Genomic DNA, 17,790 nt, shown 5'->3' with positions numbered 1-17,790 from the left:
AGCACTATAATTATCTCTGTAGAAAGTTTTAGTAGCGCTCGCTATCGATTTATAAGTCTGATAGCGTCAAGGATAAGAACAGTCTCACCACCTGATAACCAGTTATTATATTCAAATAAATTATTTTGGCAAGTAAGATTTGCTTGAATAAGCCAGCATTTCATAAACATACAAATATTGGAATACCTTGGATCCAATATTATGGTCAAGGGTTATTTTATCTTTGCTGTATAAATGTTCTGCAAGAACATACTTGAAACCCACTGCAGGACTTGAAAGTTAGCGACAAGTGCTATGCGATTTTGGTTATGACAATTACCAAATGTAAAGTAAACATGCATCAAAATCGCGTAACAGCCTTAATCGCTGTTCAGCGCTTTACGATTGAAATACAAATTGCTTCTTACCAGGACTCGATTATTCATATAAATAAATGTTCGTGTTCTTTTATAAGAATAAATACTATATTTCGTAATAATAAAAGTCATGCTATATGTAATTATATCCCTCTACAATTAATTAAACTTGGAAAGTCTGAAAGAGACGGCTAATTAGCCATAAGTCTGCTCCTAGAATATAACATTTTTTTCGAGTCATAAGCAATTTTCTGTATTATATGTTTCTAGTGTATGAACATATAATACAGTAAATTGTTAACACTGAAACATAGTCCGCGCGCTATAGAAATGGGACGGAACTTTGTCAAAGTATATCGAAAATGACAGTTCTTGAGTAAAGGAGCGTTAACAAAAAAAATTCTGAATAAAGTACGTCTCTATATGTACAACAGAAAGAATAATTTCCTGTAATTGTCTTTTCAAATTTTTACTTCCCATTCTAATTATTCAGGTTAAAGAACTTTAATTACTCATAAAGAACCTTACAATTAATTGTACATGAACCTATATATAAAGTTGGATTCGTTGGTAGAATCTGCGACACTGCATGTCCACAATGGACCAAAAAAAAAAAAAACAAAAGAATGCATAACTTTAAATTACAGCAACATTATTTTTTAAATATATAATATAATAATTTTAGTTTATTTTTTACGCCACTATCCTAATGATCTTATCACTCAAATAATTGCACAATATTTATTTTATGACTGTTAGACACTAACAAATGAGTAACTACATCCGATCTCGAGAGTTATAGAACTAGTTTGCTAACGCTACCGCTATCGGGATCGCGCGTGTCTCAGTTCTAAAAGAACGGATCCCATTTTGATCGCACGGATTATATCAATACTAACGACTTGCTCCGGCTTCACATGGGTGCCATTCATCAATAAAGATTTTTACCAGTGATAGTGCATGTGTACGAAAACTGTTTTTATATAGAAAATCGTAATAGTTCAATCATTTCACAAAACATTTATATATCAATTTGTGAAAATAATCTCAAAATCCATTGCTATATTAAATCGAGCCGAGGTACAGACAGAAACAGATTATGCCTTTTTTATACTATTTAAAGTTTTATTTATACTATTTTAAATTCCAAATTAAACAATATGTAGATTAATGTATATAATGTATATTTGTAGAATTTTATTGTATAGGCAAATATGCATCTATATAATACTAATCTTATTCCTAACACAAAATATATTCTATATATTTGAGCATATATTTAATTAAAAAAAACTACTAGGTTGCTTGCTGATTATTTTCAATAAATCCGGTAAAGCTTATTAATTTAAGTTTATTCCGTATTCCGTAACCTTTCAAAACTCTCTTAAAGACCACTTGAATAAAGAATATTTTGATGTTAATTCTGCTTTCTTACAGAGGTGTCAGTCCGCATCGTGGACGGAGCTGGCGCTGAGGTGTCTGAACAAGTTTGTGAGCTAGGGAGCACCGTAGCTCTGCGATGTGAAGTGAGGGGCCTGCGTATGGAAGGGGGCCCGTCGCTTCTCTGGTACCGAAGGGAGGCCTTGCTTAATGATGACACGACTAGGGGAGGTATTAGGTAAGTCATATAAAAATTCAAATTATTTTTATTAAATTAAATTGTATTGAATCATTTGATTACTAGATGGCGCTGCATGTAAAAGTTTAAAATATATAAGAACGTTTTATATAAATCTATATTATAGATTGATTCCTTTCGCAGCTACTATTTTGTTTTATAAAAACTTAATAGCAAATAATTCACTTAGTACCTCAATCGTGAAATGTTCACAGCTGACTTACTTACCTATACTTCATTTTGATCCGTAGGGCCGTTATATTTTATATTCCTATATAATTAGCCAAAAACCAGGGTTGCCAATGCCTATTCACCTAATTCCCCAAAAATCTTAGCGATATTCCCCAAATTGGAAAACAAATGTCCCCATTTCCCCACAAATTCCCGAAACACAGAAATAAAGGAAAAAAAATCATGTTATTGTATGTTTATTTTTCATTTCCTAACAATAAAATCAAATTTTCGAAGTATATTTCACTACAATTTCAATTTTTGTACTGACGGATAAACAATCAATTACCGATAGTTTTGGTATAAAACGCATAAGTATAAATTCCCCTCATTTTCCCCACATACGACAATCCCCACACCAATCCCCGATCAACTTGCGATTCCCCGCAATTTGGGGAATTCTCCACACATTGGCAACGCTACCAAAAACACATATGACTTACATATTTAACGTTCACGTATTACGGTGAGTTTTGAGTTTAATCTTACAGAATATAGAACCTGGACTAAAATATGACGCATCGATATCTCAAATTTTATTAATGAAAATATAAAATCAATAGTGTAGTGATGGTATCGTAAATATACTAATTCCATTTAAATTTTACATTCGAGATATTTTATTATACTTTTTACTATTTATCAGTAAATAATCTGTAGCTTGATGCTTTGTTAATTAATGAGATTTGGGTATTGTCGTAATTCTCTTCGGACTAGTTAAACCGCTGTATTGAACAACATAAATTAATTACAATGTTTAAAGTCAGAACCAATAGAGTAAGTTAATTCATAGACAAACTTTGCAGTGTTCGGACAGAGTTCGGCGCGAACGGCGCTAACTCCGTGCTCCGTGTGGCACGTGTGCGAAATGATGATGCGGGGAGATACACTTGCAGCATCGCGCGTGCTCCACCGCCCACACCCACACCAGCGCACGTTTATCTACATGTTATTAAGGGTAATATATTGGAACTAATATTTATTGGATTTTCTATGCCATTGGAGGGTCGGACGAGTATATGTATCACTTGATGGTATGTAATCATCATCGCCCATAGATGGCGACACTAACCATACTTTCATCGCCAATGCGGTAACAACCTTAGGGACTAAGATGTTACGTCCCTTGTACGTGTAGTTACACTGGCTCACCCTTCAAACCGGAACAGAATTAGGTGGCCCATATGCTAGTCCGCAAACATCCATCATAAAAAAGTAACAAAATTGATGTTATATAGCACTTTTATAATTTCCTTTTCTTTCATAATAGTAAAGTCTTTCACTACTTTAAATTTCGATGTTTCACATATACCAGACGTTCCATGGCGATTAATTACTAAATCGGTTTCATCAATTGAGCTGAAAGTTAACAGAATTGGCGTAACCTATATTCTATTACAGAGCATAATCTATCATTATGCCAGATTTCATCCAGATTTGTTCTCAATTTCTCGCGTAATTGAGTTACAAACTTCACCCTCCCAAACTTAAGCATTTATAAATATTAGTAAGATTATTAATTTACAAATATTAATTAAAGGCTTGTTCTAAAAAAGGTTTCTTAGCTTGAAGATTTTTAATATACCTTAATTGAATTTAAGTTTTTTATAAATTATTTATTTTATGCATACTAAGTTATATTCAACTATTAGTCGCCCGGGGCTTCACTTGCGTTTCATGGTGTTTGTTGTTATGTGTTAGACAAAAAAAAGCCTTTCTTGAAATTCAAGCTTGTTTCAAACCAAATTTCATCAAATTCGGTACAGCGGTTTGGTCGTGAAAGAGCGACACACAAACAGACAGACAAAATTACTTTAACATAAAATATTAATATAGATTTATCAATAATTGTTATTGTCATTAAAATGAATCGACTACCCTACAACTATTTAACAAATATGAAGATCTATTTGTACAGAATGTAAGGTATTTGACCTACGCGTATTTAGGAGACAATGAACTCCGAACCATTCATAGGATAGAAGGAAAACTAATCGAGGTCCATCAGCATTCATTCATCAGTCATCGTCGTTCCATTCACTAACAGTCTCAGATCAATTCCATAAAATAATCATATGATTGCTAGCATCGCTTTGTAATAATTGCCGAACATTTTATCTTCTTATAAAATGGTTCGGATGTATATATATGATGATACTACATATTAAAGATACAACAGAGATCTTCCATTGTTAATTTTCGTTGATTCTGATATGGGTGCAATAGGGTATTACATGTTATATTATCTATAAGAAATCGTCATAAAGTGGAGACTTTATCTCTTTGAGAGCTATCATCCTAGTGAATTTATATGATGGCCTAAGATCTGATTTGATTAATCCATTCCAACACTTTTTGCCAACTAATAGATTTGATGCCTTCAAAATTCCAAAGAGTTGAAGGTGCATTGATCGACAAAGCGTTTACACCATTATTGATATGTAGCTGAGAATCTCAAAAATTCGACAGCTGTAGTGACTGTTATAGATTGGTGCTTTATTAGAATTTATAATGAAACAATATAATTTAATTACAATCAATGTATAGCACCCTATCATTATCTCATAGTGATTGTTTGGGTCTGAGAATGAATTAAGCAACTATTTTTGAAAATGGAATGGAGTTGATATTTTCAATTGCATGCTAGTTCGAAATGAAATCACGTTAGTCCGAGAAAGTTTCGGAGTACGTATTCTGCTATAAATATAGACAGAATTACAGACTATAAATGAACCGATCCTTCTTCTGTATCCAATCACTTTCTTTCCGGTGTCATTGCACTTCTCATATGTGGATTTATGATACAATAACGTATCGGTATCGGCAGACAAATAAATTGTTTTTGTTTTCTCCAGTATACAATATGAAACAAAGTCATTTTCTGCTGTCTGTCTTTCCCTGTGTATGCTTAAATATTTAAAACTACCAAACTATCAACCACTAACAAATTTTGATGCGATTATTTTATGTGATAGCTTTGTTCAAGACAAAAATTTACATGTATAACACAGACACAATATATTATTAATAAAATACCTTGAATATATTGTGCATTAGAGCTGAGATGGCCCAGTGGTTAGAACACGTGCATCTCAACCGATGATTGCGAGTTCAAACACAGGCAAGCACCTCTATATATGTATGTCATCTCGTGCTCGGCGGTAAAAGGAAAACATCGTGAGGAAACCTGCATGTGCATTCTACCAACCCGCATTGGAACAGCGTGGTGGAATATGTTCCAAACCCTCTCTTTAATAGAAGAGGAGGCCTTTACCCAGAAGTGAGAAATTTACAGGCTGTTACTTTACTTTTTTTACTTTTATATTGTGCATTTAATATAGATCAATAAGGCCACTTACAGACATGTAATTTCAATGAATATTGTCAAAGATATAACATACTTTAAATGCATGGAGGTACATATTATTGTCTTATGACGAAACGCTGCGGACGTTGTATATAAAATTCTGTATATTTAGTAAGATCATTGCACCCGAGCAAAGTTGGGGCGGGTCGTTAATCTATGATAATTCTAAGATTTTTTCATCATTATAGTCTAGTGGAGTGCCCAGTTTCTGTTACATAAATTCACTTCAACCTGTATGATAGTGAAAGAAAACATCAGAATAAATAAATAATAATAAATAAATATGAGACAACATCACATACTTTACTCTGATCCCAATGTAAGCAGATAAAACACTTGCGTTATGGAAAATCAAAAGTAACGACGGTACAGAAAACTAATGGTAATCTAGATCGACATGGCCGGGAATCGAACCCGGGATCTCGAAGTGGCGTAACATGAAAACCCGGTGTACACACGACTCGACCACGGAAGTCGTCAAAAAGCTAAAGATCCTTATATACAATAAATGAAGTAAAATCATCAAAGTTGAATCATTTTCGTCGCTTCAACATTTAATAAACCAGTACAAAATGTACAGAGGTTAACTTCAAACATAACGGTATCCTCGTTTCAATAAATATTGCAGTAGCAATACTCGGAAGACAATATAATGGTAGCCAGAGACATTATCCAATATGCAAATCGATGACAATAATCCGAAGCGAGCAAGACACGTGTGCGGTATCCGATACTGGCTTGAATATGATCGTTTACGAATTTGTTATGCAATGTTATACCCCTTTGTATATCCCTTAGTGTTTCTACCTCAATAAATCTTGTTGAAATTGACTATTACCTATGACTCTGCTTTCTGATATTATTATAGACCGTTACATGCATGATTTGATAGCTAATTGGAAAACAGATATATATTAATATTATTATGTGGCAGTATCTCTGTCTGTCTGTCTCTCTTTCACGACTAAACAGCTAAAACGAATTTGATGAAATTTGGTATGAAGCAAATTTGAACTTTCTTGGAAAAGACGTAGGCTACATTTTGTAGGAGCTAAGATGGCCCAGTGGTCAGAACGTGTGCATCTTAACGGATGATTGCTTGTCCAAACCTAGGCAAGCACCACTATATATATGTCCTTAATTTGTGTTTATAATTCATCTCGTGCTCGGCAGTGAAGGAAAATATCATGAGGAAACCTGCATGTGTCTAATTTCATCGAAATTCTGCCACATGTGAATTCAGGAAATATACAGGCTGTTACTTTACTTTACTTTACTTTTACTTTACTCTTTTGTCTAACATGATATGACAAGTAACACCCAAAAACGCGAACGAAGCCGCGGGCGACTACTAGTATTTTATAATGTGTTCGTAAAATAATCTTTCTTCTCTTCTATACTCTAATCGTGAATTATTTGTCATCGCCACAGCATATCCTTTCCTTGCATTCACCTCTAATATTGCTCATCTGATCGTTCATCCATCTCTCTCATATCCTTCACCATATACTCCATTCATCATCCAAGGCCATCTTTCCCTTTATTCCTCTACGCTCGTTTCCTCATTCTCATCACTCGTAGTTACATATGTCTAAGCGCTGCACCTCAGACAACCATTTAAAAAAAACAATAGCACATAAATGTTACCCATATTTGAGATCCTTTAATTCGTCAAAATTAAATTGCTCTATTCCCGTTGGTGCAATACATTATTTAGTTGTACATACGTCAGTTGATTTAATTTTTTTAAATATCGAATCGAATCGAATACTTAAATATATTTGCATAATAATTTTTACCCACACAATTGTCTGGTAAATGCATTAGGTGATTTAATTAATTTAAATCAAAATTAATTTTACTAATTTAATTTTCGAACCTATTTTCATAACTTCTCTCATAAAATCTATTATCTATCTATCTGAAACTTAGTAAAATTAATTGGTCCTTCGAGCCGGATAATAACTTTTGATTCCTTAAATTATTTTCTAAACTTATTTGTTTTATTACAGGGGAAAGTCTGGCTGAGCTACATCAAGGACAGGGATTAAAGAGGGTCTCATTACGTCTAGTATTCACGCTCGCGACGTTACTAGTTTTACGAACTTGTAATATTGTATAACAATAAATTGTTCATTTTTGATTATTCTAGTTGTTTTATTTTCTACTATCAAAACAAAACTAATAAACGTATAAATAATCTGCTGACAATGAAACAACGCAATATCAAAAGATTATAAAATAGATTCATTGCCTTGATTTTGGTATTATATTATACAATCAAAATTTCCATTGATTTTGTCATTTCTATTGTCAAGTGATTAAATTTCAGAACAAGATTTAAATGATTAATGTCCAAAATTTCAACGTAATTTAAGTAAATTCACACCAGAATTATCTTCAATTTAGAATAATACACGAAGTTCGAGTGTTTGCATATTTATGAGGCGATCGTAACTGTGGTTATTATACGGATTTATCGATTCAATCCAACCGAGATGGATTTCAATTCAGTTTTCGCGTTCAGGTGTTCGCTTCTTATGGTAATTAAATACGATCTCTGTGAACTGTTACGGCCAGTATTATTGACTTAACGAAATGAAACTCCATTTCAGAGGTGGTGGTATTCTCTCTTAATACATTCAAGTAATCTTCATCGTCATTATCGTTAATTATTCGGGAAGTCTTATGGAAGTTCTTTTTACTTTCTTTCTTATTAATGTTTTAGAAAACTGTTGCTTTTTAAGTAAAAAAAAAAATATTATTCTACTTACCTACTCTTCTATTCAGCAATGGATGAAGCAATAAAAATAAACAAAAAATATATTTATGAATTTCATGCGATTTATCAATAGATCGGCTATACATATACTGTGCTCTTCTAAAAATTCTAGATATATCATGATTTATAGAAAAACTCTATATCACTTAACTACTTATCACTACATATTATAGAACAAAGTTAAACATTACAAAAAATATTAATAAAAGGTTAAAATATAATATAAACTTATATCCTCCCATGCAAAGCCGGGACGGGCCGTTAGTTTTCACTTTATTTTAACTTCCAAATTTCCAATAACATTGTCATCGACATCCAAAATTGCATTCTATCGTAACTCCATAATATCAATAGCTTTGACATTGTTGTTTTATCTTTTGACCTTTATGACTGGAATAGACTATAGATAGACCTAAGTGATTACCACTGCTCATAAACCAACGTATATGTATCAATACACCGTGAGAAATATTTAATAGTCTCCACCTTTCAAGCAAGAAGTATTGGTACAATATGTGATGAGTGCTTGGTACCCAGACTTAATCGTCCAAAGACCTAAAACTAAGTATTTTATACTAAGGAACACGAGTAACAATATTCTAAACAACACACAGTAAGCTCTTTATCTCTTCAGCTTTAGTATGTTATGATAAGAATAAATGATCTCTTCGCTAAAAGTCGAGTTTATGTAAAAATAAACAATAAGCGTCTCTTTTAAATATTAACTTTGTAGCTCTCTAATAATCCACTTGGTGATATGCCATTATAATACGTATATTCAATATTCTTTTATAATTATTTTAGTCAATATCGCTAGTAACATTCTGTCATTTCATGCTCGTTCTGCGATGAATTTCGAGACCCTTCTTAGAGAATAACTTCTTCTTATATAAGAATATTTCAACTATATTTCGAATATTATTTTATTGTATTTATAACTTTCATGCTATAATATTATAGCCACAAAAACTATGGTGGAAATATGAATATTTAAATACAAAAATAAGGAAACAATTACTAGCTGGTAAATTATACAATATGTGCATAAAATGTACATTATATTTTGCATAAACATGAAATCCACCTGGCAATTAATGATAGGTATCTGATTAAATATTATTTATAAGCCGGTATTTAACTTTAACCGCCTGGCCACGTGAATTTCGCCGACGCGAAATTTCGCGCAGTGCGAACGGCGAAGCATGTACATTGCTATATAGACCGGGAGATGATAATGACAAAATATTTGGTCATTTGTACCAGTATGGCGGTTCTTCAGGGGTCTAATTACGTAAAGGCAGAAATGCCATATTGGTACAAATGACCAAATATTTTGTCATTGTTATCTCCCGGTCTAATACGTTTGTTTCATTCGCAGACGCTTAGCCGTTCGCATCGCGCGAATATTCGCGTCTGCGAATTTCCCGTGGCCAGGTGATAAGTAGCGGTAAATTAAAAAGTATCATCATCATCATCAGTTGGATGCTTGAGATTATTATACGCTGATCCAATACGGTTTGGTGGCAGAATATGATTGAAATTAGACTCATGGTTTCTTCACGGTGTTCTCCTAGAAGAAAGAAGGGATCTTAATCCAGTAAATTACGTTTACTGGCTCATACTAAACTTTTTATCAATCAGGTTGGTGATCTACAATGGGCTATCTCCAGTACATTTAGTATCAGTGGATCGAATTGGTCAATTTGATTAATTTTCTGCACCAATTGAACTTAAATTTTTCGTGAGCTTTTTGGTGTTAATGAACAAAAGATAATTTTTTTTTTAAATAAACAAAATCTTGTCTTGAAATGTCAATGTCAATTTTAAAATGTTCTCATCGCCATTTGGAAAGTTTCGATTAGTACATATGCGAAATCATCTCTTTATTACAAATAACAAACGAAAATTTATTTATTCCACTTTGCATAATAACAACAAATTATTTAACAATAACAGTATTTAAAAGGTTTAACATTTATCTAAGCTTCACTCAATCTTTTAGTCGAAAAATTTCGTAATGTATCGATTACACTATCAGCGTATACACTCAGCGTACGTTAAAATTTTTCGCTCGCTTTCCTAGACTGATCTAAATTGAAATTCAATAGAATTTCGAGATTTGCAAATTTTTTTATGTCAGGTCTCCGACCTCAGCTAATATAGATAGAAATAAAAAAGCATTTATCGCACTTCCACGACGTTCTTTATTTGAAAAAAATCTTTCGTTCTCAATTTAAAAAATCCGTAAAATAAGCCAGCGCCATATTTCCCAGCTAAGTACTTATTCCTACACAAACATTTCAAACTCAAACCCCTAACCACGATCAACTTTTTTAATTTCCATTTTCAAACTTTTTTTATCCCGAAACTAGAAAAGACACCTTAAAAATCTTCAAAGTCGTTTTGTTATTCAGCCTTGCTTTCAAGAAACTTATTTTATCTTGAAATACATAACTGTATTATCAGAAAACCTAGACGAAATAAAAGATAAACTAACCTCGGAAAATGCTAAAATTATTACACAAGGTAGAGAAACGTATAGATGAAATTCTATCATTTTTACTGTTGGAAATAAAAAGAGCGTTAGTGAAAATGTCGACGACTGCGTGACTGATGAATATTACTTAAACACGTTGTGTAGGTTAATGCACGGTTCACACGAGCGCTTTTTAAATATTTTAAGAACGTTTCTGTAACTTCGCACTTTTTTGTCGGACCTCGTACTACGTACTCGTAATGTGAGAGCACTATAAAAGTCCTGCAGTTGACTGAATTTGTGGAGAATGTTTTTTTTTTAAATCGTTGCGACGTTGATGGTCACGTGTGTTTTTAAAATGTTATCTAAATTGATATCATCTTGTAATTATATTTCGTACAGGTGTATCTAATTGATAAATGTGACAAATAGTAAGCAATCTGTCGTTTAGTCACCAACCCTCATTGGAACAGCGTGGTGGAATATGTTCCAAACCCTCTCCTCAAAGGGAGAGAAGGCCTTTAGCTCGGCAGTGGGAATTTACAGGCTGTTGTTTTTGCTGTCGTTTAGATACTTACAGTCTTTATGCCACCGGATCACAGTTTATGGGTCGTCGGATTGTGAAATTAAGACACCAAAGGATGCACTCTGTACACAGATAAGCACTACGATCTTCTGGGTATATCATTATCAGTTAGCAGGATATCATAATGAAAGTTAAGCTAGATATTCATCTAAAATATCAGTCATCCCCATACGACAAAAAAATCTTACAGAATTAAGTACATATATCACAGTTAAACGTCACATATTGACCTATCCTAACCATAAAACGCCTTGTATTAATTTGTAAAATATTGTGTTTATTTGGTAGATCCACAATTATTTTTTTTATGGAATAGGTTGGCGACCATCAACCATACACATTGACGCTGTAAGAAATATTAACTATTCCTTACATCGTCAATGAACTACCAACCTTGGAAACTAAGATGCTATGTCCCTTGCGCCTGTAGTTACACTGGCTCACTCGCCCTTCAAACCGGAACACAACAATACTGCATACTGTTGTGGTACTTACCCAGGAGGGCTTGCACAAAGCCCTACCACCAATAAATATATTGTTGTCTTTTAGAGCGATACTTATTTTAGCTAACTCAAGTGCGAATTTTCGCGAATTCTACAGAATTATGTACAGTTAGAGTAAGAAAACCTTCGTCAGTTTTCAAATTCATTCCTTTATCAAGTCTTAAACTCTTAGTACCTTTTGAATTTTAATATCAAATAATTGTGACAAATCGACGCAATATGTCATTCTCAATCGGTAAAGCAGATTATCGCTCATACTGAGTGTACGAAAATAGATCTTAAGGTGACGAACCTTTTCTTACCCTGACTGTACATACGAGTACACAATTATGTAAAACAAATATTTGTAGACTTCTTACATGAATAAGTGACAAAATACTTTTTACTTTTGAGGAGCTTTACTTCGAAACATTTCACCTTGTAATACATTTTTTTTTAATTACTCAATTATTTACAAAGTGATACACTACAAAAAATATGCAAGTAATATTAAATTTCTATTTTAATTCTTCATTTAAAATAATGTTATGAAAATGTGAATCTGTATTAATTACGAGTAAAGCTTATAAATTAAATAGTTAATTTTCTACTAATTAATCACATTCAATTATAAATATGACTTTGTAAAAATCAATACGAAATTCATATTAGGTTATATAAATAATTTATACATATAATAAAATTGGAGTATCTATTTGTAATATTAAAAAAGGCCTTTTTTACTCAATGCAAATGTATGTATGCACGGTACATATACAAAAATATATTTTTTTACAATTTTTGTCTGTCTGTCTGTTTGTTCCGCCCAATCTCTAGAACTGGTGTACCGCTTTTGACGGGACTTTCACTGGTAGATAACTAATATAATAAGAAGTCACTTAGGCTACAATAATATATTCTTCTTGTTAAACTCAAACGCGTAGATGATGGCAAGATGAGGAATAGGTAGTCAGAAATAATTGAATGTGTGCACATTTCCTTGAATACATACTTTCGAAATATAATTCGTGTTTTTCCTCATTCGATACCGATCGTGGATACGCTTATCCCTTAGAGAAATACCTGATATTATCCAGATACGTACCTAAGCGAATATTGACTTGACGTATCCGGGTGTCAGTATTAAACTTTGTTTAACCGGACGCTTTGACCCAGTTTTAATTGGTCGTATGTTAATAAAATTGAGAAGGTAAAATACATAGCAAGAATTTTGAGAATGACATTTAATTAATTTTGTAATATGATGTGAGAAATTTGCAGCTTTCAAGCTATTCCAAATTTAAGTGTTTTAATTAAAAACTCCAGTTTCCTAACTAAAAGGTGTCCACTGATACCCTATCGTGATTAATATATAGGAAAAATATCTATCTCTCTATCTATCTATCTATCTATCGTCAAAACAGTAGCAGATGCTATTTAAAATTTAAGTGTTAGCCTTATACAATATATTATATATTGAACACACAAAACTTTAAATATTTCAAACTATCGTATATATGATATTAATGAATAAAAACTGTTCAATCAATAATCGTTATTAATTGCTAGATTTAAAAATACACTCCTCACCTATAAAAATAGGATTTCTTAAAAAATCTTCCGTAATGTAAATTACGATTTGTATCTTGTATGTTTGAAAAGAGACATGAGGCAGAAGTATCAGAGAAATAGGGGATTATTACTGACTTCGTTTATCTTAGCGTAATAATAAATAGTCAATAAATAAATATGAGACAATATCACATACATTACTCTGATTCCAATGTAAGTAGCTAAAGCACTTGTATTATGGAAAATCAGAAGTAACGACGGTATCACAAACACCTAGACCCAAGGCAACATAGAAGTGTACACACCACTCGACCACGGACGTCGTCATAATAAAACTTATATAGTTTTAACATAAACAATGAATGTTTGAAAGAATTGAAGATTATTTTAAGAATTGTGTTCAACTGATTCAAATTTATTAATAGCACAAAAAATATCTCAACATTTATTTGACTGGTTGACGGCTTCGTTTGCGTTTTGCTGTTGGTTGTTCTTTCTTGGAGTTCAAGTTGGCTTCATAAAAAATTTCATCAAATTCGGTTCAACAGTTTGGTCACGAAAGACAGACAGACAGAGTTACATTCAAAATTATAATATTAATATAGATAATCAAACGGTTCAGATATGTAAGTTTAGGGATGGTATAAGTTATTCAGATTGTAATAAGCGTAGGCCTAAAACTACTTTATATTCAAAATCCAGCTAACTAGCTTAAATTTCGATCTAAATGCTCGTTTCAATGAACTAAAATGGAACTAACTATTCACAGTACATTATTGATCGAATTAGGTACGTATCGGTCACTGCTGATGTGACACATATTATGATCGATTTTTAGTTTTAAATAGTTAAAGGTCGATGAACCCCCGTGACCTTGAATGTGTTTCTTCTAGTACTGTGAATCGAAGGGCTATATATTAGCTTATAAACTTTATAACAATTGATCAAATCAAAAGCCAGGGGTTAGAACGCGTGCATCTTAACCGATGATTGCGGGTTCAAACCCAGGAAAGCACCACTATATATATGTGCTTAATTTGTATTTACAATTCATATCGTGCTCGGCGGTGAAGGAAAAACATCGTGAGGAAATGCATGTGTCTAATTCCCTCAAAATTCTGCCACATGTGCATTCCACCAACCCGCATTTCAAACCCTCTCCTTAATGGAAGATGAGGCCTTATCTGAGCAGTGAGGAATTTACAGGCTGTTACTTCACTTCACTTACTTTAAATCAAAAGCAAATATAATGCAGACTGAATGATTCAATGATTTGCGTATAAGCAAACATACATCCTGCAAAACGTCAGATTCGACCATTCGCAGGATCACCGGTAGAAGCTGGATGAGGGAAGCAGAGGATCGAGTAACGTGGCGCCCTCTGCGGGAGGCCTATGTACAGTGGACAGCAATAGGCTGATGATGATGGTGCTGAAACATACATCAGCTGTAGTCTACCCGTGACCACGAACGCTGTAAAGTGCTCGAAACGTCGGGATGATAAAAATAATTAATATACGCGATTTAAATCCGTTAAAACTAGTTTTATTTCAATGTGTAATAACCGCGAAAATCTAAGACAACATAACATACATCAGTTGTTATGAATATGATAATAACCTTGATTGATCCCTCGCCGTACTTATGATTGACATTTATAATATTGTAACAAAAATATCACAATAAAACTTATCCATATATTTTTGTCCCAGTGATTATGGGATAACTGCACATAATTGATCCTGTTCTTATTTTGAAGAGATCCAGCCTTAGAAAGCAGCAATTAAAGAGAAATTTGAATTTGGAATCTTAATTGCCATTCACTAAAATTTTAATTAATTTTAGAGACCGAAAAAAAGTTACCAGCCGGGTAGTAAACTGAGCTATGCTCGTCAGTTTGTAATGAAATTAAATCAAAATACAGAATCTGTACATATAATAAAATTGGAGTGTCTGTTTGTAATATTAAAATAGCCCTTTTTTACTCAATGCATATGTACTTATTCACGGTACATATACCAAAATAACATTTTTTACAATTTTTGACTGTTTGTTCCAGCTAATATCTGAAACGGCTGAGCCGATTTTGAAGGGACTTTCACTGGCAGATAACTAACATAATAGGGAGTTACTTAAGCTACAACAATATTTTTTTTCGTTATATTTAATGACGTACAAGTTCGCGGGCACAGCCAGTCTGTCATAAGTTAAGTAAATATGTGAAATAAACGCGTACTATGATGTATTATTTATGCTTTCGTCGGTGGATTGAACAGCACGAGTGAATCCTTTCAATTTCATTCATAATATTATTTATTACCGTAGCGATGGAATAATTTTATTTGTACATCCGTGTCATAGCTCATTGCCAGTGTCAATCGAAGCCAATTGCTATTCATTACTTCTATTTCTTCATTGAAAAGATTATATCTTCTATTCGATATTTGATATCTTATATTTATGAACCGTTGAACAAGAATCTTGTTAAGTTAGTTATTACTAAAATTAAATGGAATATTTTATTCATTTTCTATTTCAAGTAAATACTAATTAAAATTTCGAACGAAAATTTTATCCGTGCACGGCTAGACTCGTAGAACTATATATATAAAAAAATCACGATGACATCCATTAAATGGACGAATTAAATGAATTGTATCCGAAACAATAAGAATTGTTACCCAAATAAACAAATATTTAAAAAAAAAGTATATGTCATTTTTTTGTTCATTATCGTCATACATATGTAGTATAAAACAAAGCCGCTACCGCTGTCTGTCCCTATGCATGCATCTTTAAAATCATGCAACTGATTTTGATGGGGTTTTTTTAATAGATAGAGTGATTCGAGAAGAAGGTTTATGTATATAATACATGGACAATATAGTAAAGAAAGATCCGTCAAAGAACCAAAGTCATCGACATAGCCCACCGGATTAGTAAGCTGAAGTGGCAGTGGGCTAGTCATATTTGTCGCAGAACCGACAACCGTTGGGGAAAACGCGTTCTAGAGTGGAGACCGCGTCTCGGCAAACGTAGTGTAGGACGTCCTCAGGCTCCGTGGAGTGACGATTTACGCAAGGCGGCAGGCAGGAGCTGGATGCGAGTAGCCGGAGAAAGACCACAGTGGCGTGCGCTTGGAGAGGCCTATATCCAGCAGTGGACAAAAACGGGCTGATGATGATGATGATGATGATGATAGTAAAGAAATACTGATAATTTTAGAAGTTTCTAATGTGATGTCGTAAATAAAAAATATCATTAGATGTTTCAGTTTCATTTATTTTATTTATCGAAGGCTACTGATATGGCCTAACGTCGGTAACGTGATTTTGACGTGATGTGACAACGTGATGCTTCCAGACATTTAAAACGAGCCATCATTCAGTTATCAAAACTGAAGAAAGTCGTATGCGCCAAAATTTTGTTTTTGAAAAGTGACTTTAATATTAAGTTAATAAACCGCATTTCACAAATGAAGTGATGTATGACATGTGTGATTATTTACAACCACGATCACGTTCATGAATAATATGTCATTATTTATATTGCTAATGAAAAACAAACACATAAACATTTGTCTGTATTAATTTAATTCAATGTGATTAAAGCAAAAAAGTGCTACCGTATCGTATAAATTATTGTTTAACTTCGAACCAGATTGTTACCGTATAAAAAACGCATAAAAAAACCCTTGAAGTTGAACGTGCCGTAGAGAGCTAATCTAACTTTTGTTTGTAAAGCGACAGCAGAGCCGCAGCTTTTATACAACACGAACGAATTCAATTAAACACCGAGAAAATTTTGCAATTCAATTGTTACCGTGTTATGTTTAAAGGAAAGTGCTCTTAAATAATGGATGAATTTAAGCAAAGAGGTCCAGTATCTTGTACTATATCGTAAGCACAGTGAAAAGTATGAACAGTCCCATAATATCCCATTGTGGGGCTAAAGACTTTTGTTCACTTCAGCGGAAAAGATTTTGGAACTTATTCCACTTAATTGCCCCAAAGGGTGAGTGGTTTTTGCTCGGGTAAAAATTTGTTTCACCAGTTCTTTATATACGAAGATTTAAATACGCACGTTTAGAGACAACTATTGAACCAAATACCAAATTAGTTTTCAATCGTATACCCGAAAGACACCAAAAAGCAAATTTTGTAACAAAATATATGTTTTATCTTTTTAATTTATTTTATGGTATAGGTTGGCAGAGGAGCATATTGGCCACCCGATGGTAGGTGGTCGCCATCACCCATAGACGAAGCTGTAAGAAATATTAACTATTCCTTACATCATGAATGTGCCAACAACCTTGGG

At 33.1% G+C, this 17,790-nt stretch overlaps 1 protein-coding gene across 1 annotated transcript in view; it reads left to right on the top strand.

Annotated features, from left to right (window-relative positions):
* The window catches only part of LOC124533730, a 100,123-nt gene extending 92,405 nt beyond the window's left edge, over window positions 1-7,718 (top strand). Inside the window, exons 7-9 of the mRNA XM_047109182.1 lie at window positions 1,794-1,974; window positions 3,012-3,163; window positions 7,585-7,718. Coding sequence (XP_046965138.1) covers window positions 1,794-1,974; window positions 3,012-3,163; window positions 7,585-7,694 — 443 coding nt within the window. The 3' untranslated portion in view covers window positions 7,695-7,718. The remainder of the gene's footprint in view (window positions 1-1,793; window positions 1,975-3,011; window positions 3,164-7,584) is intronic.
* Window positions 7,719-17,790: the final 10,072 nt, after the last annotated feature.

The sequence above is a fragment of the Vanessa cardui genome, chromosome 11 (assembly GCF_905220365.1).
Source record: "Vanessa cardui chromosome 11, ilVanCard2.1, whole genome shotgun sequence".
Taxonomy (NCBI): Eukaryota; Metazoa; Arthropoda; class Insecta; order Lepidoptera; family Nymphalidae; genus Vanessa; species Vanessa cardui.
This window is presented reverse-complemented; position numbering and strand designations above follow the sequence as displayed.